Below are 25,052 nucleotides of genomic sequence, written 5' to 3' on the forward strand. Positions count from 1 at the left end.
AAAATAATGAGAAAGGTTATATATAAATCCACGCACAGGAAAAAAGTACAAAAAAAAAATAAATAAAAAAAAAAAAACTTGAAAAAAAACTGCTGTCCCTACAGATATACTATCACCTGAGTGGAGTATACTTAGATTGATTAAAGAAAAATGTAGGCGTGATGCTGTTCTGATTAAAAAGTACTTAGGTGTTTGGTTTAAACCTATTATAGTAATACATCTGTTGTACCCTCTGCAGGTTGCAATGCTAAGAAACTTTAGAGAAGCCAAAAATAAAAAGATAAGAATTGAATATACACTGGCTTGGTGTGCCAATAATCAATATATATACCCTCTACAAGGTACAATTCTAATTATATATATATGCTGGTATTCAGTGTGTTATAACCTCTGCTGGGTGCAACAAGTCAAGACAGAGGCCTGTGGGAGAGTAATTGGTAATATCACTTAATGGGATGAACCAGAAAATAAGGGAGTGCAGCACCTATAATGTAGATGTACTACTGTGCTACACCCTCTGCATGGATGCTGTGTTTTTAATGTTTAAACCCCACGGTATTCTGGTGAGATGCAAAAAAGGAAAAAGTGCAAACTAAACCTTAATAACAGATGGTGCAAGTCTGGGGTATGCTGTGAAAATAAAACGTGTTCTTCAATAATGCTATAAATAAAACCATTCTATAAAACGTATTGCACTTACAAATGTAAAAGATGATAATGAAAAAAGGATGCCAACGTGAATTAAATAAGTGCCGGTGCAACGAAATAAGTGCAATGAAAAATAAGATATGAAAAAAAGCTCTCTTTTGGTGGTATTTGATCACCTCAGCAGTTTTATTTTGTGCGCTATAAACAAAAAAAAGAACGACAAAAAAAAAATTAAAAAAAATCGAATTACTTCAAAAATTTAGGCCAATATGCATCTTGCTACATATTTTTGGTAAAAAACTTTTTCCAATAAGCGTATATTGATTGGTTTGAGCAAAAGTTATAGCATCTACAAACTATGGGAAACCAAATGTAGTGATCAGTGCTAAAAAAAAAAAAAAAAAAAAAAAAAAAAAAAAAAAACTCACACCGAGAAACATGAGATCTGAATTTCCTTTCTGGCAGAACAGCAGTCTGCCTTGTTTACAAAGGCAGACCACCGTTCTGCCTCTCTACGAATGATCGCCTGGTTCCCACCGGTAATTTTGTGCTAAATCACCGCCCTGGCACAGTAAATGTACATGAGACGGTCTTTAAGCGGTTAAACTGACCTTATTTACAGACCGAAGTTCATCCCAAGCAGCCAGCAATGTTTATCAACAACATTGTTCAGTGCTGAAAGAGATAAAAAGAAACATTGTACTTTTTTTAATCTCTTTCAGAGCTGAGCAATGTTGTTGATAAACATTGCCAGCTACCTTTTTTTTTTTTTTTTTTGGACAGCTGTGAGCAGGGAACTGCTCTGCACTTTTTACATAAATCCTGGAAATGCTGGATTAAGATTGTGTGGGAGGGTTGAATTGAGATCATGATCTTTTAAAGATTAATTGTGCAGATCTGAAGCACAGCAAAATACACTTTTAGCTTTGCCTTTTTAAAACAGAAAATATTCATGTTCTAACTTCCAAACACAAAATCCAACTTCCCAAAAATGTTATTTATTAATTTTTTTTTATTACAGGTATTTATAGAGAGCTGTGAATTTATGCAGCGCTTTACATATATTATACATTCATATCAGTCCATGCTCTCAAGGAGCTTACAAACTAAAGTCCCTAACTCGCATTCATACATAAATAACTAGGGACAATTTAGACGGGCCAATTAACCTACCAGCATGTCCTTGGAGTGTGGGAGAACACCAGAGTACTGGGTCACACGGGCACAGGGAGAACATGCACACCCCAGGTAGGTAGTGCTGTGGTTGGAATTCAAAACCGACAACCCTAAATGGAGTAACGTTTCTTCCATGGTAGCACTGGGTCAATTATTTGAGTGCTGCCACTGAGGAGTCAAAAAATAGGAATCGTGAGTGTATGGAACTAAAAGGTTTATTAGCCAATCGGTGAAGATGTAAACAGGAAGGATAACATTGCTATACGTCTTGTACCTCGAGGTGAAATACCACATACTCATTCTTAGAAAACTTTCAACTAAAAAAGCTGGTACAACCTACCCATTTTTCTTTGGCAAATAAGCTTCCATGTCAAAGAAGACATTGTGCCTCTCTTTAATGGTACCATCCATCTGCTGGATGAGGTCAGTCTCACCAAGGCTGGCAGTGTGTTTATGCCTTGAGGGGAAGAATAAAACAAGGTTACAGATTGCTACAGATTTTCCTGGGGTCCATACAGAGTAAATCAAGATAAAAAAGAGTGAACCTACATTAACACCAGATTTATTCCTTTATAAAATGTCAGGAATATTTACAGTGTTACTAAACCCACAACAATAAAATCTGTCTGTATAGGCAGTAGAGCATGCTTGTTATAGGCACTGTGGCAACTAAGGGGTTAATTCTCTGCATGGTGTTAAAAAGATGTTTGATCCTGTCCTCTCTGATCCCCCTTCTTCCAGTTCCAAAACCATCTCCTGATAAAACAGAACCTTGGGGGCAAGCCGTCCATGCTCAGATTGGCGTGTATTGCTAGAGAGTTTTTTATTTTCTTGGGATGGTGCAAGTGCGCTGCACAGGGCCAATCAGCACTGTCCAGACAGAGGGTCAGGGGTCCTGTAGCCTCATAGGACAATCGGGGGGGGGGGGGGGGGGGTGACAGCTCCCCCTACAAGTTTTAACCAGATAGTGACAGAAGTCACAAGACTGCTATATACAGCTGATGAGAAAAGGTATTTAGCAGTTTATATTTACTAAACCTATTGCCTTTTCATTTTCTGTGTACAGTAGGAGATCGGATATAGTGAATGCAGGGTCCTAGTTTTAATAACACTTTAAGAAGCATTTTACTTGCATTTTGCAATATATTGTTCAAATAATCGTAAAGTAAAGGCAATAAAAATTCTTGAGAGATTTAAAAACTTTGCACTGGTAATGCAAGAAGCCATAGTCTGGTATGAACAATCCTTAAAGTAAAAAGGTAATGTCTAAGATCAACCAGCATAAGATGCTGGCCTTTACTGTTATCAGACAAAAGAGCCTGCTCTACCCTTTTTAGGTGGAGTTAAAAAAAAAAAAAAAAGTGTGGACAAAAAAAATAAAAAAATAAAAACCAAACACACACACACACACACAACCCTGCATGATCATTGTGATGCTCTGCCAGAGAGACAATGAGACAATGACTGTCATACTGTATTCTATATAGCACTGAATTATCTATATTACGTGGATGCTAGGACATTAGGCTTAGAGAAAAAGGACTAACAGTCACTTAACAGGAAATACAATCTACTTGAAAGAGGACCTTCGGTCATTTTTTCATCTTTCAATCTTTGAAATCTTCTGCCCTTGTTGTTTTGTATAGTAAAACATTTTTTTTCTGCCAGTAAATACCGTATACAGCCCACTTCCTCTTTCTTGTAGGTAAAAATCCTAGGCTTATGACATGCTGCACAGCTCTCTCTTTCTCACTCTCCTGAGAGTTTGCCAGAAGGGAGGGGGGCGAGTCATAAGAGGGCCAATGAGGGCTGTAGGTTTGCCTCTGTGTGTCTGAGTAAATCCAGGAAGTGAACAGGCAGCAGCTTCAGCTGCCCACAGTTAAAGCGGGACTCCGCCATTTTTTTTTTTTAAAGCCAGCAGCTACGAATACTGCAGCTGCTGACTTTTAAAATAGTGACACTTACCCGCCCAGTGCGCCCACGATGTCGGCACCCGAAGCCGATCTCTCGATCGTCTCTCGGGTGCTGCCGCCGACATCTTGGGTATGGGAATCAGGAAGTGGAGCCTTTCGGCTTAATTTTCCGGTTCCCTACTGCGCATGTGCGAGTTGCGCTGCGCAATAAGGATGGTCCCTGCTGTCTCTGGGATCCGTGTGTTTCCCAGCAGGCAGTGGGGGACTTTCGGAAAGGGTCGTAGATTCTGCGGAAAGGGGCGTACCTTCTGCAGAATCTACGCCGGAAGTGGGTGCAGATACCTGTACTGTACAGGTACCTGCACCCCCTCCCCCCTGAAAGGTGCCAATTGTGGCGCCGGAGGGGGGGGGGGGGGGATTCCAATGAGCGGAAGGTCCACTTTAGGGTGGACCTCCGCTTTAAAATAGATGCAGTCAGACTCAGTGGAGGGAGATTTCTGCAGCATATTTGGCAAGTACAGAATAACAGTATATATAAAATAATATGCAAAGTGGTTAGAGGAAAGCTTCGGAATGGCAAAGATGTTTTTAATACAAATTATGTGAGCAGACAAGTTCCTCTTTAACAGGAAATAGGAGAAAATGGGAACAATGGGTATAGACAGTAGTCATTATTAGTATATGTAATGTGTAGCACTTCAAATGTATCAATACAAAAAAGGTTTACTGGATAAACAAATTGGTCATAGCATTTCACACCTATCAGTAAAATACATTAAAAGGATTGCAAAAAGGTTCCGACAGAAGCTGCAATCTCCCAGCTAGCTGTAATTGATGCTAAACAAGTACAGACTTGTGGGATTCTCCAGAGCTTACTACAGGTTAGAAGGTAAGGAAAATACATGCAAGAATAGGCCTGTGCTTACATACCCTCAGCTCTATACAACACTAGCATACTTCTGTAATAATCATTGAAAGCTTGCTAACAGTTGCCAAATTCTTTGAACAGTTTATATTTTCAGTCTTCTGCTACATCCCTATCTCCATATGGGGCTTAAGATGCAAGGCCTGAACTGAGCCATTTATACGTATCCTTGGAAATTGACAATGAGCATTTGTGATGGCGGAACCAAATGAGAATTTCTAGCCTGCAATGGACCTGACAAATTCCATAATAAGAAAAAATATGTTGGCCATCTGCCCATGTTCTGAATATCTGAAAGTGTATATCAAGGAAAAAACAAATTTATAATTTTGGATAGAATTGGGGAAAAGCAGAACCCTTGTTGGTTTTTTTTTTTTCTGCTAACGGGCCCCCCATTAGAGCAACTCCTCCCAAACCCCCCGCCCCCATTTTCTGTCCTGCTCAAAATGGTTTAACCAGATAGGAAATGAGGGATTCAGGAGTTATAACCTTTCCCCACTATATTTGTAAACGGAAGAGAGGTTTTTGGTAGGACATACACTTTAAGATACTGAAAGGTGAAATGTAGCGAGTATGGGTTACTACACTTTCCATATTACACCTCTATGCGTCTTCCAATAAACCAGCCCATCTAAAATGTCCATGCCTCTCACGCGTTGCTATTTCTAAGTCAAATATTGTGTGCAGGCAGCATCTCAGGTGAGAAACAAACTGCATGAGTCTATGCAGAGACAGGTGCAGCAAAACAAATGTCTATGCACATGGTAATGCAAGGTAAGCATATCATAATAAGTCATTAGCTGGCAAGAGCCAGATCTGTTGTTAGCACCAATTTCTTTATGTAACTAAATTTCACATTGCAGAGTAAAAAGAAATTTACTTCTTCAGATTGCATTTCAAGTCCGCTAGACGCCTCTTGTGCTTGTTTATGTAACCGCTGCACACGCTTTGAAGAGTGTTCAGTTCCTCCAATTTCTGTTTATAAACTTTGTGTGTTTCCTACAATATATCAAAAAATAAATAAAAAATTAGACACGTTACATAAATTTATTAACGTTCAACAGAACCAGACTTCATCACACAGTTACATGGCACATATTGCAAATTTACATAAATATTTTCAGGCAATACAGTTTCTGGCGCATTAAATGGAAAAATATAGGCATTATGTGACCAGTCATAACACATTAGTAAGACCAATTCCAATCATAGCGTTTCAAATACATCAACACGGTAATACCAGTTACAGACCTCTACTCTGTCTTTGGTCGCAGGCTGCAGGAGTCAAGGACAATGCTTTCTATCGAAATCCATCTGCACAGATCAAAGCAGCTCATCTGAAGTGGTTTGAATGAGCCACTGCCCAGTGCATGGGATCCTGGTGTTTTAGAGTGGGCAGAAGGTACAGGCCAGCATTGCTGATGGCAGCCTATAAACCTCTACGAGAGGCTGAAAGCTGCACCGAGTGGCACAAATGTTTAAGGCGCTATGCCCCCACAGACAAATGCCCAGAACAAGGGACATTGTGCCTGTACCTTCCACCCACATCAAAAAGCCAGGATATCATGCACCAGGACTAAACACTAAGTGTGCATGAGTCACAGATTATACTTGCAAGAACAGCTAAATCAATCTTTAAAAGAGGAAGTAAACCCTGATGAGTTTACTTCCTCTTTCATTCCCTGCAAAGGCAAAGCATAATGGACTACTATGCATCGCATAGTAGCCCATTATGTGTCACTTACCTGACACAGGAGCCAGCAAAGTCGCTGCTGTCCCCTGTAGTCCACGGCATCCATCTTCTCGGTGGGTCTCGCAGCTCCGCCGCTGTCATTCGGCGAAGCCGTGATGACATCACTCCCGCACATGCGCACGGGAGCCGAGACGTGCGGCATTACGCGGCATCTTTGTTATCGAGGATGCCACGCTCAGTGTGCCTGCGCTCCGCTGTCTGCGGCGCATGCGCCGTAGACTGCGGTGCCCGTCTTCGGGCAAATATCTCCTAAACCGTATAGGTTTGGGAGATATTTCTTGGACCTACAGGTAAGCCTTAATATAGGCTTACCTGTAGGTCAAAGTGGTTTGTAAGGCATTTTTGTAAATATTTTATTATATTATGCGATAACACTGAAGAAATAACACTTTGTTAAAAAGTAGTGAGTGTACAGCTTGTATAACATTGTAAATTTGCTGCCCCCTCAAAATAACTCAAACACACAGCCATTAATGTCTAAACCACTGGCAACACCTGTCAAATCCAGGTACCCGCTCCCCCTCAAAAGCTGCCAAATGTGGCAGCAGTGTGGTCTCTAAAAGGGGTTGTAAAGGCAAAATGCATTCTATGCATCAAGATAAAAAGCATTTTGTGTGCAGCAGCCTCCCTCATACATACCTGAGCCACATCTATATCCAGCGATGTCCACAAGTTCCTTGGCCATCTGGGACTCTCCCTCCCAATCGCCATTGGCTCCCGCCAATGTCAGTTAGCAAATCACGAGAGAGGACGGGACTGAACCACAGTTCCATGTCTGAATAGACACATGGAGCTGCAGCTCTGCTCGGTTGCCCCATAGCCAGCTGCTTGCTGTGGGGGAACTCAACAGGAGGGAGGGACACAGCATAGCGCAGGTAAGTATAATTTTATTTTTATTTTTTAAACAAGACTTTACAATCGCTTTAATGTATATGTCTAACAAAACAATTTTGTATAGCTTTGGGAAAGGTTATAAGCTGTCAGGTTTTTAATGGTGTGTGTCAGTACTAAGGAGATTTTCCATCCCTTCATGCCTCAGTGACAATTTAACCAGAACAGGAAGTGAGAGGAAAGTTCTCTAACAGGACCACAACAGCAATAAAAACATGTTTTATCATAGTGTGGAATGGCTAAAATCTCCACCAGCTTTTTATTGCTGCATGTGTCCCGACTTGAGTATTCTTGCAGTTCCTGCCATGGAAGGAACAGCGATGGAGGTTCTTGCCCTTACCCATGAAAAAGTTGACCGAGGTTCCACTTTAACATGGCTTCTATCAGGGGAAAACAAAGGCAGGACTTGCATTGGTGTCTCTGCCTCTCTAGGCTATACAACCAGACAAACAGGATTTGTGAAAGCTTGCAACCCAAAACAAGAATAGGCATTTGTATCCGATTATCATTCTTTCTACACACTGCTGATTTTTCCCTACACACATGGTGCCCAATCTGCAGCCCTTTGGCACTTAGATCCCTTTCACACTGAGGTGGTTTTCAGGTGTTTTAGCGCCAGTGCTGTATACAGCACTCCCAAAATGCCCTTGCCCATTGAAATGAATGGGCAGCGATTCCAAAGCACCTGGAAACCGCTTTGGAGAAGCTGCAACACAGGCGCTTTTAACCCCTTCATAGGCCACTAGCAGGGCGGTTTTAACACCGCCCCGCTAGCGGCCGAAAAAACAAGCGGTGCTTTAGCGCTAATGGCTGGGTTCTGCGGTGTGAAAGTAGCCTCATTACACAGCCCCTTCAGACAGCAGTCTGCTTACTTGGGACAGCGAATGTAAATAAATTCTTTAGAGGGGGCTTCAAATATTTCAATAGTTTAATACACCATTTTTGTTTCTTTTTTATATCGATCTTGCTCAGAAAAATATTAGATAAATGGTTATTAAACCCACAACAGTAAAATCTGTCTGTATATGCAGTAAAGCATGTTTGTTATACTCACTGTGGAACCTATGGGATTAATCCTCCCCATTGTGTATAAAAGCGGTTTGATCCTGTCTTCTTTGATTCTCCCCTTCTTTAACTGACTCCAACCCATCTCTCGATAGAACAAAAAGGGGGAGTGTGCATGGGACCAATCAGCATTGTCCAGACAGAGGGTCAGGGGAGAATGAAAACTCCTCTTACAAGCTTAAAGCATTTTTTTTTTGGGGGGGGGGGGGGGTTAATAAAGAACCTGTTTCTTTAAAGCATTTTATACAGCACAGTTCCTGGGCTGTGTCATTTGGCCACCTGTAATACCTGGCTGATCCTGCCTGGCTATACTCGCCCCCCCCTGTAAGCTGACTCGGATATATTAGGGCTGCTGAGCCCTGACACTGGAATCATCTGTACATACCTCCATCATCTGCAGCCTGCTGTCTCCTGTGCCCTGTTCTCCAACCTTTCCCTCCCCTCTCTGATTGTTAGCTTATGAATGTGCCTGCCCCCTCAACACCTACTGCTCAAATAACTTTCACCGATTCCCCCTGCATGGCTTTTCAGGTGAAAGCCGTGGGAGGGAGAGAAACAAATAATGAAAAGCCAGGCATGAGGGGTGAAATAAATAAAAAATAAAAAAATTAAAAATCGGTGCTCACAGCTGTCCATTTGCACCGATCATCCCCCACTGTCATTGGACATTGTGTAGTTGTGACAGGGGGACGTGAGCGCGCTCTACTTTTACCCAGAAGCACTCTGCCTCTCCTGCATGCTCTGGCCAAGGGGAGTGTAGTGGTGGGCGGGGAGTCTGCTGACATGACTCCACCCACCAGGCGCCGATAACAGACCCGCCCACTGAATCTGCTGTTTTTGGGGGCTTCAAACTGCTAAATGGGACACATTTGGACAGGCAAGGATACATGATGAAGGCATGTATATTAGAGGTCGGCCGATATTTGCCATTTAATCGGCCGATTGTGCTGATAAAAAGACCGATTATAACTACAGCGCAACTTGCAAATTACTTCTGTAATAGAAGTCAGTGCAAGACTTTCCTCCTCTCTGGGCAGTCAGCCAAGAAAAGAGCAAAGAGATACAATGTTTACACTTCTGAATGAACAGAGCTCTATGTTTAGAGTTCTCAGTTTAACCATTTAAAGACTAAATCTTTTCTGACACTTTTTGCTTACAAGTAAAAATCCTGTATTTTCTGCCAGAAACCCCCAAAAATGATATATATATTTTTTAGCAGAGATCCTAGGGAATAAAATAGTGGTTGTTGCAATATTTTATGTCACACGGCATTTGCGCAGAGGTCTTTCAAACGCAATTTTTTGGGGGAAAAAAATACACTAATGATTTAAAAAAAAAAAAAAAAAAAAAAAACAGTAAAGTTAGCCCATTTTTTTTTCGTCCAAAAGTTTTGATTACCTGTTTTTATTTAATATATTAGGTTTTTTTAAATCTAAATTATACATACAAGTAAACTGATTGGAGGTTTTTTTTGTTTAATAAATGTAAGAAATTTCGGTCGGTCTTTCACACAGGTGCTATTTTTAGCCCAAAAATCGCCTGAAAAACGCCCCAGTGTGAAAGGTGTCTGTTAGATTTTATGAGATGAAAAAGGGGGGGGGGGGGGGGGGGGGAAATCAGCCTAACACATTGGCCCAAAAAAAATAAAAAATACATCGGCATCATATATCGGCCGCCGTGACTTCTAAATATTGGCATCGGCCAGAGAAAAACCCATATCGGTCGACCTCTAATGTATATCCTTATAGTTCATCACAATGGCAGTACTTTATAATTGATGAGAGTGGGTTCACATCCACTTTAAAGCATTTTCCCGATTCTTTCTATGCAGAAAATTCTCTGCTCAAGCTGACAGCTGTCAAAAAAATAAATAAATAAAAACAGGCAGTCTGCCAAGCATCAGCTGCAGAGCTAACTATAAACATTGTAACATTTTGTTCTTTAGATCAAAAGGAATGAACTTCGGTGTGTAAATTAGGTCAGTTTAACCACATAAAAGGAGGAAGTAAACCCTCTCTAATTATATATAAAAAAATAAAAAAAAACACCCCTGCAAGACAAAGGCATAATGAGCTAGTATGCATAGCATACCAGCTCATTATGGATTACTTACCCAATATCAAAGCCACCGAATCGATCCTCGTCCACGTCTGTCGCCACCATGATACCCAGAGTGACTTCGGTGCATGTGTGCGGGAGCCGTCAGCACGAATGCGCTGTAGACATCAGTGCCCGTTCTTAGGGAAATATCTCCTTAACCGTGTAGGATAAGGAAATATTTCTTGCACCTACAGGTAAGCCTTAATCAAGGCTTACCTGTAAGTTACAGTGGTCTGTAAGAGTTTACAACCACTTTAAAAAGACTAAACATTTTTCTGACATTTGTTGGTTTCAGGTTAAAATCATTTTTTTGCTAGAAAATTAGAACCCCCAAACATACATACTAATTATATATATATATATTATATATATATTATATATATATATATATATATATATATATATATATTAGTATATATATTAGTATATATATTAGTATATATATTCCCTGACAAGTCTTGTTGCTTCTCTATTTTGTAGAAACTCCTGCTATTAACCCGACTTTTAATTACTCATTTGGTGTTAGAAATAGCTCATATGAAAAGCTAAAGCCCTCCCAAATGATGTTTAATGCACTGAAATAAATCTTTTTTTCAGTGAAACTAATTTATCATTTAATCAAGACAGACAGTTCAAGATTTGGCAAGACAAAAGTTTTGTCGCCTATACAGAAACTGAACAACTTTACTGAAAATACTAAAATATGTCAGCAAATTAAGTAGTGGTGCTGTGAGATCCAAATTTAATATCTTGTATGACTTCCATGAGCTTGAAGGACAGCATCCATGCGGTTTGGCAAGGATTCATACAATTTATTGATGAAGTCATCAGGAATAGCAAAGAAAACAGTCTTGCATGCCTCCCAGAGTTCATCAATATTCTTTGGTTTCGTCTTCCATGCTTCATCTTTCATCTTACACCACATATGCACATTGAAGGTGTCTGCCACATCAGCAGTCTATCTGGTCTTCAGCCTCTTGATAATCAACACTTTAGTCTCCGGGTGAATCTTATGCCGCGTACACACGTAGCAGACTATCCGGCGGACTTTCCGAACTAGCTACTTGCCCACACACACGGCACTTTTTCAGCGGACTAATACGGCGTACTAAGTCCTCCGGACTATCCACCGTACTTTTGAAATGAACGGACTCGCCCACATACGCAGAGGAAAGTCCTCTCATTTTGAGCGCGGCTCCAGGTAGCCGGGGCCAGAGAAGGAGGCGTCGCTGGCACCGTCACCTGGTATGGACTTAAAGGGGAACACCTACGCCCAAAAAAATAAAAATAAAAAAATCAGCGTGGGGGTCCCCCCCCAGGTCCATATCAGACCCTTATCCGAGCACGCTACCTGGCCAGCCAGGAAAGGGTGTGGGGATGAGCGAGTGCCCCCCCCTCCTGACCCGTACCAGGCCGCGTGCCCTCAACATGGGGGGTGCCTTGGGGAAGGGGGGCCGCGGGCCCCCCCACCCCAAAGCACCTTGTCCCCATGTTGGCGAGGACAAGGGCCTCTTCCCGACAACCCTGGCCGTTGGTTGTCGGGGTCTGCGGGCGGGGGGCTTCTCGGAATCCGGGAGCCCCCTTTAATAAAGAGGCCCCCAGATATTGGCCCCCCACCCAATGTGAATGAGTATGGGGTACAATGTACCCCTGCTCATTCACCTGTGGGAAAAAAATAAAAAAATAAAAAATAAAACAACAACACACAAGGGTTAAAATAGTTTATTGCACAGCTCCGGGGGTCCTCTTCCGTCTTCGGGGGTCTTCTCGACGGACTCCTCTGCTATCTTCTGCTAGCTATTTTACTAGCGGAGGAGCCCGGCTTTCTTCTTCTTCGCCGCCCTCTTCCGACTTCGGGGGTCTTGTCCCCCTCTTCGGTTCTTCTTGCCGGGCCACCGCGCCTTCTTCTAGCTCTTTTACAAGCGGTGGCCCTGTCTTCTGTTCTTCTCTTCTGGAGATGTTGCCTCGTCGCCGTCTCCGGTCACAATGGCAGGGACGCGGCAACTTATATAGGGACATCACCGGATGATGTCCATGCCCATTATGTCACAGTCCCAGAGGATACTGGGACTGTGACATCGTAATGGGCGGGGACATCATCCGGTCTTGAAAAGAAGCCACCATCTTCCCCAATAACTTCATGCAAAGTCGAATAGAAGGATTCTTCTTTGTTTTGACCAATTGAATCAGTTCCTTTATGGAACTGACCCTTTCCTGGGGCAAAAACACCTTCTTCTGAACTGCATCTATGATCAGCCCCAAGTACTGCAATCTCCTTGAAGGTTTTAGGGAGGATTTCTCTAGGTTGAGAATCCAACCTAGGCATTCCAGGTAGCCTACTGTGGTGACCAAACTTTGGTTTAAGTGGGCTACTGACTGATCTATCAAGAGTAGATCGTCTAAGTAGCCTAGTATCATTATACCTTGAGCCTTTATCCTGGCTAAAGGAGGAGCCAGGACCTTTGTAAACACTCGATGTGCAGTAGCTAGACCGAACGGCAGAGCTACAAACTGCAAATGAAGATTTTCTACCTTGAAGCATAGGGGGAAAAAAAAAAAAAAAATCGGCACATGGAGATAAGCATCCTTGATGTCGATTGATGCCACTTGACGGAGAAGGCCGTCGTGATTTCCTTGGTGGCTGATGCCCCTGGCACTGGAGAAGAAGCACGATTAAAAGAAAAATGCTTACACTTCTTAACCGGAAAAAGGGGACTTGAATGAATGAATGAATGAATGAAATACTTGTATAGCGCACAATGCGAACTGAATCGCCTCTAGGCGCTGTGGCGAGCTTTGATCATCTGCTAAAAGAGGAAGGTCTTGAGTTTTTCCCTAAAAGCCAGGTGATTTTCTTCCTGGCGGATGTTGATTGGTAGAGCATTCCATAGCCGAGGCCCTTGGACAGCGAATCTCCGATCACCCTTGGATTTGTACCGGGCTTTGGGCACGAAGAGGGGGTTTTTGTTGGCTGATCGAAGACTGTGGTTTGGTGTGTAATGATTTATTTTCTCCATTAGGTATTGCGGAGCTTCTCTATGCACGCATTTGTGGGTGAGGCACAGGGTCTTGAACGTGATCCGATTTTTTACGGTTAGCCAATGTAAGCTCCTCAGTGAAGGAGAGATGGATTCCCAGGGTTTTTTTCCTGTTATCAGCCTTGCCGCCGTGTTTTGGATCAGTTGTAATCGCGCAAGTTGATATTGTGGTAATCCTATGTAAAGCGAGTTTGCGTAGTCCAGTCGTGAATTAATGATTGTTCCAACTACCACTGCTTTGTCATTCTTTGGGATAATGGGATTTTCCCATTAGAAATTCTGTGGATATACTTATACAGATTGTCTCAAAATAACTGTTCACCATGAAATGGGAAATTGGCCCAGAGCTTTTGCATGGCGATTCGGCTGACCAGTTTTTCAACCATAGGATTCTACTCACATGTACCAGCCCTAGCATGAGAATCTTTCATAGTGTCTACTGTAAAAAACAACACTTCTGATATCCCAGCCAAATCTTGGGCCTGATCAGGAATAACTTTGAATACCTCTATAAACTGGTCCTTTAAGGTCTGAGATACTCCGATCGCTGCCAACACAGGCTGAACCTGTGAGCGAAATATAGTTTGTTTTTTGTTTTTAAAAAGAAATTCCAACTTCTTATCTGTTGGACCCTTTAGCATATGGGTATTGTCTACTGGACAAATCAGGGTTTGTTTACAGAGGACATAGCAGCGTCAATTGCTGGAATTCCCCATTTTCTTATAAAAAAAAAAAAACTCTTTCTCCATAGGATAAAGTATTGAAAACTTTTTCTGCGGAAAAAAAAGATTTATCTGGGTGCTCCCACTCACAACACATAAGCTTTTTAAACCATAAATGGATAGGAAAAGCATGAACTTATTGGGGAGGCTTTAGTGAACCCAAACCAGAAGTGGGCTCATCGACTGACTGCCCTGCTGGGAGTAAAAATGTGAAGCAGACCAATTCAGTGAGAGATTGTACCAACAACCTTTCCTGTGAACCTGATCTTTCCGTATTAGGTTCTTCAGAAGAGGAGACATTAGCCTCTTCCTGGTTCCCGAGAGAAATTTGTCATCTCTTGCCCCCTGTTCCTCAGCATGAGGGACCTGAGAAAATGGATGGGGACTTGTTATGCTTAGTCCCACTCTGGGATGCGATTAAACATACATTTTTTGCTCCAACTAAAATGGTTGAAGAAAAAACCTCCTTAGTAATATACACAGGGGCTGCAGTGTTAAGAGCAGCTGCAACACTTGCCCATCCTGATAGCTCACTCTCACCAGCCGTATTATTCTCAAGCGGAGGATGCTATCTTAACTGAGATGGTTCTAGGCTTCTGTGCGACTGTAGAAGTCTTTCTAGAGCCCCTTTTGAGGTGTTTTTACACCTTTTACACCTTCTGACCATAGACCTAAGCACCATGCAGAGGTACTACCAGAAGGAATGCATTCACTTGCTTGAGCAATAGTCCAGCTCCATTGCTGCTATTAATGCCCAGCCTGATGCAGCAGTAAATGTGTCAAAAGGAATGCCAGTGTCACCAAACCTTTAATATGCCACTTTTGCTCGTGTCCCTCTGCAGCCGGCAACAGCAAAAAATTGTGCTTTTTACAACACCCCTTCCCGCGCTGGGCATTGGAGGACGCGAACGCCACGCTAAGCCCCGCCCTGTTGCCTACAGCCCTTCCTATCTTTTTATTTTTTTTTTAAAAAGAGTGCGGGCTCTGATCCTATGGGATCCACAGGGAGGGAAGAAGGAATGGCGGGGGGGGGGCGCGTGCCTTTTTTTTTTTTCCTTTAAATTTCTTGTAGCACTCTTTATCCGAGAAGAGGGGAAGAAAAAAAATAGCAGAGCAGGGAACCCCCTCAGACTTACTGGAGGTCTTGCTGCTGGCCGGAGGAAGAGAAACGTACTGCTTCCTGGACACAACGTGGGCTCTCTGAAAAACATGAGACGGTAAGTGCTCAATATAGCCCCCAGTGGTGACACATAGGCATGAGAACACTTACTAAATTTAAAGGAGACAATCAAAATCATAACAAAATTTTTAACACTTCTTAGAAAACTCCACTTACTTTTCGCATTGCAGGCCAACATCTTAGACACTGGCGAAAAAACGGAGGAACTCCCAGCAGTGGGAGGGGTTATATAGGGAGTGCACTTATTGCACTTACACCCCTTTCACACCAGGGCATTTTGCAGGCGCTATAGCGTTAGAAATAGCGCCTGCAATCCACCCTAAAGAAGCTGCACCATTGTTTGTAGTGTGAAAGCCCAGAGGGCTTTCACACTACAGCGGTGCGCTGGCAGGACGTCAGAAAGAAGTCCTGCCAGCAGCTTCTTTGGAGCGGTGAAGGAGTAGTGCGTTTACCGCTCCTCCACCGCTGCTCCCCATTGAAATCAATGGGGCAGCGCTGTAATGCCACCGGCAAAACACCGCTATTGCGGCGTATTGCCGGCGGTTTTAACCCTTTCGCGGCCGCTAGCGGGGGGTAAAAGCGCCCCCTAGCGGCCGAAATGCGCAGCAAATCCGGCGGTAAAACGCCGCTAAAAATAGCGGCGTTTTACCGCTGACGCAAAGGGCGGTGTGGTGTGAAAGGGGTCTTAGGGCATGCCAGTGTCTATCACCTGAAGGTGGCCTATAAAACACATAGTAACTACTACGGCTCTGTGTCCCTTGATGTACGATAAGAAACAGACAAAGGTGTACAATAACTGCAAACTTATGCAAAAAATGTCTAAAATAAGACCCATCTGTATTAATCCATGGCATTATTATTTAGAGCCCATTCACTGACACATGCTTTGCGGTGTGTGAATGTGCATTGAGCTGTATTGGACTATTGTTCCCATATAAAGAAGTAAAACTGACTTTATTTTATTTTATTTTTTTATGAGCAGCAAAGTGCACTAAAATGCAAAGATAGTGTCGATCAATATGGAGTTTATATCCCATGTCAGTGTCATATTTCCCAACAGGGAACAGTGCAAAGATGCAGTATGCCTGCAGTGCTGTTACCTGTGCATTATTATAATAACCTGCAACATGTATGAAAGTTTCTTGTACTTAGCAATTATACCAACTACCAATTTTATCTGCTCAGGCTTGTACAACTTGTTTTGTAAGTAAATGATGAAAGGGTACTTTTGAAGAGTATAAAAGAAGGCTGGATATTGACTGCTACGACTATAGTCCTAGTCCTTGACTGCTACGACTATAAAGACCACAATAAAAAATCTAGCATTGTGCAGAGGACTCCATTGTTCGATTTCTAATAGAGTACAGAAGAGATAAGAGTTCATGGTAAGATTTCTAATAAAGAACAGAGGAGTTCATGGTAAGATCTCCAATTGAGAACAGAGCTCATAGAGTTCAAATTCAGATTTGAACCCCTTTGATACTATCAGGGACGTTCAACTCTTTGCCAGGAATCTGTACTTTAAAAGCATTTACTTCAAGAGCAACATACCACGAACTGACATTGCACAAACTGATGAGGCACTTGATAATCTGCTTAGATTCTTGGAGGACTCAGATCCAACAGATCTAATTGACACTGGATATTGAGACGTTATTGCTGCAACATGTTGACACCAAGAACATACCAGAAATTGGTTCCCTTACCTTTAAAAAACAATCCGATAAATTCCCCTCATTTTCTGATAATCCAAATCTTGTTGCCTTTGTTATTCTAGTAAGCATAGATATTAAAAAAGTTTGAAAGAAGGAGCATGGATTTAAAAGTAACTTGACCAGGGAGAAGAAGATTGCATTACAATCTCTCAAGGATCAACATGGATTGACTATGAAGCCATCAGATAAGGGGGAGAATATAGTCATAACCCTCACTTCCTGTTGTCTCCCTCCGTTTCTAAGTAGGAGTCGTTTGTAAATCGGATGTTCGTAACTAGGGGACCGCCTGTAATCTATTTTAGGACTAGATTTGTTCACTACTTAATAAAAGACTCTTTTGTACATTTTAGGAGTGTACTGAATGGGTTTTTTGGTACCGAAAATGAAAAATACACTAGGCTGAAAACCAAAAATGGCAGATACCAAAACTTATTTTAAAAAAAAATATTTTTATACCGGAGATGGCCAGAGACCGGGGACATGGTACCGGAGATGGCCAGAGACCTGGAACAAGAGATCAATGCAGCCTCACCAGTGCCCGTCAGATGCAGGCAGCCAGCCAGTGTGCCCAGTGCAGCCAGCTAGCCAGCCAGTGTCCCCAGTGCAGCAAGCCAGTGCAGGGGAGGAGAGGGAAGAGAGCAGCTGCCGCCACCTGGTTCATTGGGGCGCCAGGAACATAACAGCTTTCATTTGAATAGGTGGGGGGGGGGGGTGTTACGCAGCGTGGCGATCTGGAGCCGCACCATGTTGCTAGGAAATGTCCAATCACAGCCGGTCACACAGAGTTGCCGGTAATCGGCGCTCCTCACATTGACAGCATGAGAGGAGAGCCCATCAGCAACATCTCCTCACAGAGGACATCTAGGGATGTAATCAGGGAACTGATTGTCAGTGCCCCCGATTACAATTAAATGCCAGTAATCGGTGCCCACAAGTGCTGCCCATCAGTGCCCACCTATCAGTGTGGCATATTCATGCCTCAGTGTCACCTAATCAGTGCCCATAAGTGCCACCTCATCAGTGCCCATCAGTAATGGAGAAAAAAAAACCGGAGTTAGACTTACCGGTAACTCTTTTTCTAGGAGTCTTCCAGGACAGCCTTTGAGATATAGGGCTCCTCCCTCCGGGACAGGAAACACGTCAAGCCAATTAAATAAAAGGTGTAGTCCTCCAGGCCCTCCTCAGTTTTACTCCAAGAACCGCCGGGAGGCTCTGAAAGACATAACACACTAACAATCATGTTAATACACATCCTCACCACTTAGTCCAATTTAAACAACTTTGGGTGGGAAGCCAGGCTGTCCTGGAAGACTCCTAGAAAAAGAGTTACCGGTAAGTCTAACTCCGGTTTTCTCATATCGTCTTCCAGGACAGCCTTTGAGATGATAAGCAAGGAGCTCACCTTGTCAGGGCGGGACCACTGCCTGGAGGACCTTACGTCCAAAAGTCTGCTCTTTATCAGACCATAAATCCAGACGGTAATGTCTTGCGAACGTTGAGTAGCTGGACCACGTTGCTGCTTTGCAGATCTCCTCCGGAGAGGCTCCAGCCCTCTCTGCCCATGATGCGGAAACCGCCCTTGTAGAGTGTGCCTTAACTAAGGGTGCCTGCTTCCCCTCTAACTCATAGGCTTTAACTATCGCCATTCGTATCCACCTGGCGATAGACGCTTTGGACGCCTTGCAGCCTTTGCGGGCGCCCGAAAAATTAACAAAAAGTGAGTCTGACTTCCTGAAGACCTTAGTGGCTTCTAAAAAAATCAATAGACTTCTCCTGACGTCTAACAAACTTAAAGATCTCGCCTCATCCTTGTCTGAGGTTGAGAAAAAAGTTGGCAAAATAATATCCTGTGTCCTATGAAAAGTGGACACCACTTTAGGAAGAAAACTAGGATCAGTCTTAAGTACTACCCTGTCCTCTAAGATTAACAGAAATGGCTCTCTGACCGAGAGCGCTTGTAGATCATTGACCCTTCTAGCTGACGTGATCGCTATCAAAAATACAGTCTTTAGTACAATCCACTTAAGTGAAGCTCCCTCTAATGGTTCAAATGGATCTTGGGTCAGAGCTCTAAGAACCAAGGCCAAATCCCAAGTAGGACAGGACTTCATTCTCACAGGCCTGGATCTAGATAGAGCCTTGAAGAAGTTCCTGACAAATGGATTCTGCTGAAGGGAGGACTGAAGGAAAACACTTAAGGCCGCCACCTGTACCTTTAGAGTGCTGATAGATAGGCCCAGTTCTACCCCTGCTTGTAGAAAATCTAGGACTGCCGGGACCCCGGGACTTGCAATCCCCTGTTCTCGCAACCAGGAATTAAACCTCTTTCCTACCTTGGCGTAAATTGCCCTAGTAACAGGTTTATGGCATTCTAACAAGGTCTTAATCACTCTCTCTGAGAAACCCTGTGACCTTAAGATTTGTTCCTCAGATACCAGGCCGCAAGCTTGAGCCTCTCTATCTGAGGGCACAGGATCGGCCCCTGGGAAAGTAAGTCCTCCCTGACTGGTAGAAACAGTGGAGGATGTACGGCCAATCTCTTTATGCTGGCAAACCAGGGTCTCCTTGGCCAGAAAGGAGCTACTAAAATGAGGTCCGTAGTTTCCGAACGGAACTTCTGCAGAACCTCCGCCACCATCCTTACGGGAGGAAAGGCGTAACACAGGCCAAACATCCATGGATTGGCAAGGGCGTCTATCCCCCTGGCCCGATCCTGTGGGTGAACCGAAAAAAATTGTGTCACCTTCCTGTTGCCTTCTGTTGCAAATAGGTCTATTTCTGGCCTTCCCCAGCATGACACGATCTCCTCGAACACTTCCTTGTTGAGGGCCCACTCGTCCTGACCTATCTTCTGGCGACTGAGAAAGTCGGCCATGAAATTCTGGGTTCCCTTTAGGTGAATGGCTGATATTGAGGACAAATTCTTCTCTGCCCAGCAGAAGATTTTGTCCGCAATTACCTGTAGTGCAGGGCTTCTGGTTCCCCCTTGCTTGTTCAGGTAGGCTACTGCTGTCACATTGTCTGAGCGAACTTGCAGATCCCTGCCATGTAACCGGGACTGGAAGGTTTCTATAGCTTTCCAGACTGCCAGAAGTTCCTTCTGGTTTGAGGAACGACCTGTCTCTAGGTTCGACCAGGAACCCTGGGCTAAGGTTCCCTCTAGGTGGGCACCCCAACCCAGCGCACTGGCATCGGTCGTGACCACCACCGTAGCTTGTGGGGACCAGGGAAGACCCCTGTCTAGGTTGACCTGGGCCCGCCACCACCAAAGAGACCTCCTGACTGCCGAGGATAGGGGCATAACCTGATCCAGGCTCTCCTGCCTGCCATCCCAATAACGGAGCATGAGTCTTTGTAAAGGACGCTGATGATGTCTTGCCCAGGCCACCGCTGGAAAGCATGATGTCATCAACCCTAGGACTCTCATCACCTCCCTGATCTGGGCTTCCCGACCAGATTGAAGCTGGGCTACCGCCTGCTCTAGCTTGCCGATCTTCTCCTCCGGAAGAAATACCCTCATTTCCACTGAAGAAATCCTGTATCCTAAATACAGGACCTCCTGTGAGGGGGTCAGCTGGGATTTTTTCTGGTTTATCAGCCACCCCAGTGAGCGCAGAAACCCCAAAGCCTCCTGTATGTCCCTCTGCAGCTGTTGGGCCGACTGGGCTATGAACAGTAGATCGTCCAGATATGGGATCACTGTTATAGCCTTGAGCCTTAATGGGGCCAGTGCCTCTGCCAGAACTTTTGTAAAGACTCTTGGTGAGGCTGAAAGCCCGAAGGGGAGAGCTCGAAACTGGAGGTGTAACACACCCGTGTTCAACCTCACCGCCAACCTGAGAAATCTCTGAGATTCCGGATGAATCGGGATATGCAAATATGCATCCCTGAGATCCACTGTGGCCATGTGACAGCCCTGGAACAGGAATTTGGTTACCGAGAAGATTGACTCCATCCGGAACCGCTTGTATTTTATAAATCTGTTCAGGGGACGGAGATTCAGTATTAACCTGAACTTCCCCGAAAGTTTCTTTACCACGAATACGTGGGAGTAAACCCCCAAGCCTCGCTCCTCCTGAGGTACCTGCACCATTACTTCTTGGTCCACCAGATCCCCCAGAAGAAGAGCCAAAGCCTCTGCTTTCTCTTGGTCCCTTGGTAACCTTGTTACTTGAAAGTTCGGGAGGGGAACTGCACCAAACTCCAACCTGTAGCCGTTCCTTACAAGATCTCGAATGAACGGACTTTCGGTTGAAGCTTCCCACTGTGGGAGGAACTTCCCCAGTCTTCCTCCCACCGGGACGCAGGAGTCACTGGGTTTTAGGGGAGGGTTGAGGAGGATTGAATAAGATACCTCCTCTGCCTCTTCCCTTGTGACCCGTCCAATGCTTTTTGGGGCGAACCTCCCTTTCCTGCAGGTTTTGCTGCCTGGGGCTTCGAAAAAGGCGTTTCCCTTCAGGTCTCTTTTTCCTTTCTGGGAAAGCTTTCTTCCTATCCTGCGTGCGCTCTAACGCCTCTTGCAGGCCGGGCCCAAACAAATGGTCCCCTGAAAAGGGTAATCCACACAACTTTAGTTTTGAAGCTGTGTCTCCTGACCAGGTTTTAAGCCAAACGGCCCTTCTGGCAGCGTTCACTAGTGCTGCTGATCTAGCAGCCAGTTTGACTGATTCTGCAGAGGCATCCGCTAAAAAGCCCACCGCTTTAAACAGTAGCGGAAAGGACTTCAACAGCTGTTGCCTAGAAGTACCTGCAGAAATATGTGATTGTAACTGTGTAAGCCAACACTCCAAGTTTCTGGCCACACAGGTAGCTGCTAGGGCCGGTTTAAGCCCAATGGAAGAGGCATCCCAGGCTCTCTTGAGCAGCAGATCTCCCCTCTTATCCATAGGGTCCCTGAGTGAACCCATATCATCAAAGGCCAAATCTGTCTTCTTAGAGACCTTAGCCAAGGGAGCGTCTAATTTGGGAACCTTGTTCCAGGGATGCACCGCATCCGATTCAAAAGGGAACCTCCTTCTAAGGCTACCTGAAAAAAATGGCCTTTTTTCCGGTTGTTCCCACTCCAGCAGAATCGCCTCCACTAGTGACTTATGGACGGGGAATACCCTGTCTTTCATTACACTCGACCCTTGATACATCATGTCGTGTTTTGAAAGCTGGACCTGTTCTTCTCTGATCTCCAAGGTGTCATATATAGCCTTGAGGAGGTCACCCACATCATCCAAAGACAGCTTGTATCTGGCTGATCTAATGGCCTCTTCCTCCCCCTCAGATTCTGAAGTAGACTCTGTCCTAGAGGAGGCTAATGACCTGGATAACCTCTCCCTATCCACCTCCTCCTCCTGACTTGGTTCGGATAAGGAAGGCATACTCACGGCTCTGGGTAAAGAGACAGAAGGACCCTGCATCCTATCCATCATGTTTTTAAAAGATTGGAAGGTGGATGCAATCTCATCCTTTACGGATGTTAAAACATTGTGACAAGCTGCCACCGAGTCCTCTTTTACCAGGCTACTGACACAATCTGGGCAAAGCGGCTTCTCCCAACCGGTGCCTAACTTAGCCCCACACACGGCACATTTCCTTCTGGGTAAAGGTATCTGGGCTCTGTCCTGTTTAACCTAAAAACAAAGAAAAACAGGGTCCCATTAAAATACCACCCCTGACCACACCACTGTGCTTCTAGGGTCTGTTTAGGAAGTGCCCCCCTTCACCAGCAGGTTCTCCACCCCGGGAAGGTGCTACGGGTCAGAGTGACCCCCCACCCCCCAGTGTAAGTCCTGGTCTGCCCTCACCAAGCTTACCTGAGAGGTACTGGAGCCTGTTGAACCGGAGTCCACCTGCACAACCGCACTCTCCATGGTTCCTGTGTATCACTCAGTCTCTCTGAGCCTTCACACTGCTCCAGGCAACACTGTAGTCACACCGCCGCGCCCAAAGGACTGGAACGGGTCCTGCGGCGCCCCCTGATGACGCGAATCCGGCGGAAGTGCGTCTCTCCCACTTCCGTACGCCAGAGCGCAAAAACTCCGCCCCGACGCCGTGCGTTCTTACGAACGCACCGCTCACAGTACCCGAACGCCGGTCGGTAGAGCGAACGTCTCCCGCCGCCTCCGACCGACAGGTACGAGCGGTTAGCGCTCCGAGGGGGAGATTGCCGCGTATCGGGGTCCCGTTCTCTCCGAACGTTTAAATGGCAGCGGGGACTGAAAGCTACCCTCTCCTCCCTTCGTTCGGACCAAGGGGTGCTAAGGGCCAGGTCCATCAAGGCGCTCTCCCCAGGTAAAACCCCTGAGAAGGAGCTCCCTTACCAGTTCCAAGACGTGCTCCTTCCCGTCCGGCAGGAAACACAAAAACTGAGGAGGGCCTGGAGGACCACACCTTTTATTTAATTGGCTTGACGTGTTTCCTGTCCCGGAGGGAGGAGCCCTATATCTCAAAGGCTGTCCTGGAAGACGATATGAGAAAATTTAGTTTCTGTCAGAAAATTTTGTAAATAAGAAAACATTTTTTTCTTCAAAATTGTTGGTTTTTTATTTATTTATTTATTTTTTAGGAAAAGAAAAAACCCAGGAGCGATCAAATAGCACCAAAAGAAAGCTCTATTTGCATCTTTAGTGTAGTTTTAGCGGCGGTATTTGGCCACCAGCAAGGCGGTTTTAACCCCCGCTAGTGGTCGAAATAGGGTTAAAACTGCCCGCAAATCGCCGCTGCGGCAACGCTTTGCTGGCAGTATAGCCATGCTGCCCCATTGATTTCAATGGGTAGGAGCGGTGAATACACCGCTCCAAAGATGCCGCTTGCAGGACTTTTTTTTTATCGTCCTGCCAGCGCACCGCTCCAGTGTGAAAGCCCTCCAGCTTTCACTGGAGTGAAAGGAGCCGCTTTTTTCAGGGGCTATACAGTCGCTATTTTTAGCCTGAAAAACACCTCAGTGTGAGAGGGGCCTAATAGAGTACAGCAGAGTCCAATCGCAAGGTTTCTAATAAAATGTACCATAATACAGAAGGTTATTTAGTAATAAGATCTAACATTGTACATAAGAATTCAACTGCTGTACAGGACAGCCCATAGTAATTATTCTACCAAAGAGTAGCTGTTGCTAGACAGTCTTCCTAATCTGCCTCTTCCTATTCCGCTGCGCTTCCCCCTCTTCGGTGAGCAGCCCCGTTGCCTTCTGGGACATGCGAAAACATGGGAAAACAATGGGGCCATTCACAAAGCACCGCACGACTCATGCATGCGCAGTAGGAAACGAGCAGTGAAGCCGCAAGGCTCCACTGCCTGTTTCCCTTCGTTAAGATGGATGCGCCAGCAACCGATCTGATGGACGGATTGGCCTCGGGGCGGCCGACATTGCGGGATCGCTGGACAGGTAAGTGTCCTTATTAAAAACACTGTAGCTGTTTTTTTTTTTTTTTTTTTTTTTTATGTATTGTCCGGAACACCCCTTTAAGGCCCCTTTCACACTGAGGAGCTTTTAAACTGCCAGTAAAACACTGAGCTCTTTGAAGAGCTTTCCATTCATTTCAATGGAGAGGGGCGTTTTTTTCAATGCCCCAGTGTGAAAGCGTTCATTGATTTTAATGGAAATGGGTTTTTGCAAGCTTTTCAGGCACTTTTTTTTTTTTATCGTGAAAGCGTTCGAAAAGCACCTCAGTGTGAAAGGGGTCTTAATCAAAAACTGTACAGGAGAGTCTATAATAAGATTGCACAGGGAAGTCCATGCCTACATTTCTACCACTACAAAGGGGAAGTCCATGATAAGATACAGGAGAGTCCATGGTCAGAATTATATATCTTTGTAGTGTCTGTGATATGACTGCAGAGGAGAGTCCATGGTAAGAATTCTAGTGTAGGTCCACTGGAGTCTGTAATAGGGCCTCATTCACACTGGCACCAAACCTACAATTACATACATTCAGA

The 25,052-nt window shown here is 44.6% G+C and overlaps 1 protein-coding gene across 1 annotated transcript in view; it reads right to left on the minus strand.

Annotated features, from left to right (window-relative positions):
* TMEM120B (transmembrane protein 120B) overlaps window positions 1–25,052 on the minus strand; it is a 76,072-nt gene that overhangs the window by 42,645 nt on the left and 8,375 nt on the right. The window contains exons 2-3 of the mRNA XM_077461970.1: window positions 5,543–5,661; window positions 2,165–2,281 (exon numbers count right to left, since the gene is read on the minus strand). Of these exons, the coding sequence (XP_077318096.1) occupies window positions 2,165–2,281; window positions 5,543–5,661 (236 nt within the window). The remainder of the gene's footprint in view (window positions 1–2,164; window positions 2,282–5,542; window positions 5,662–25,052) is intronic.

Source organism: Lithobates pipiens, unplaced genomic scaffold, assembly GCF_037356315.1.
Source record: "Lithobates pipiens isolate NorthernLeopardFrog02 unplaced genomic scaffold, aLitPip1_a1.2 Scaffold_3, whole genome shotgun sequence".
NCBI lineage: Eukaryota > Metazoa > Chordata > Amphibia > Anura > Ranidae > Lithobates > Lithobates pipiens.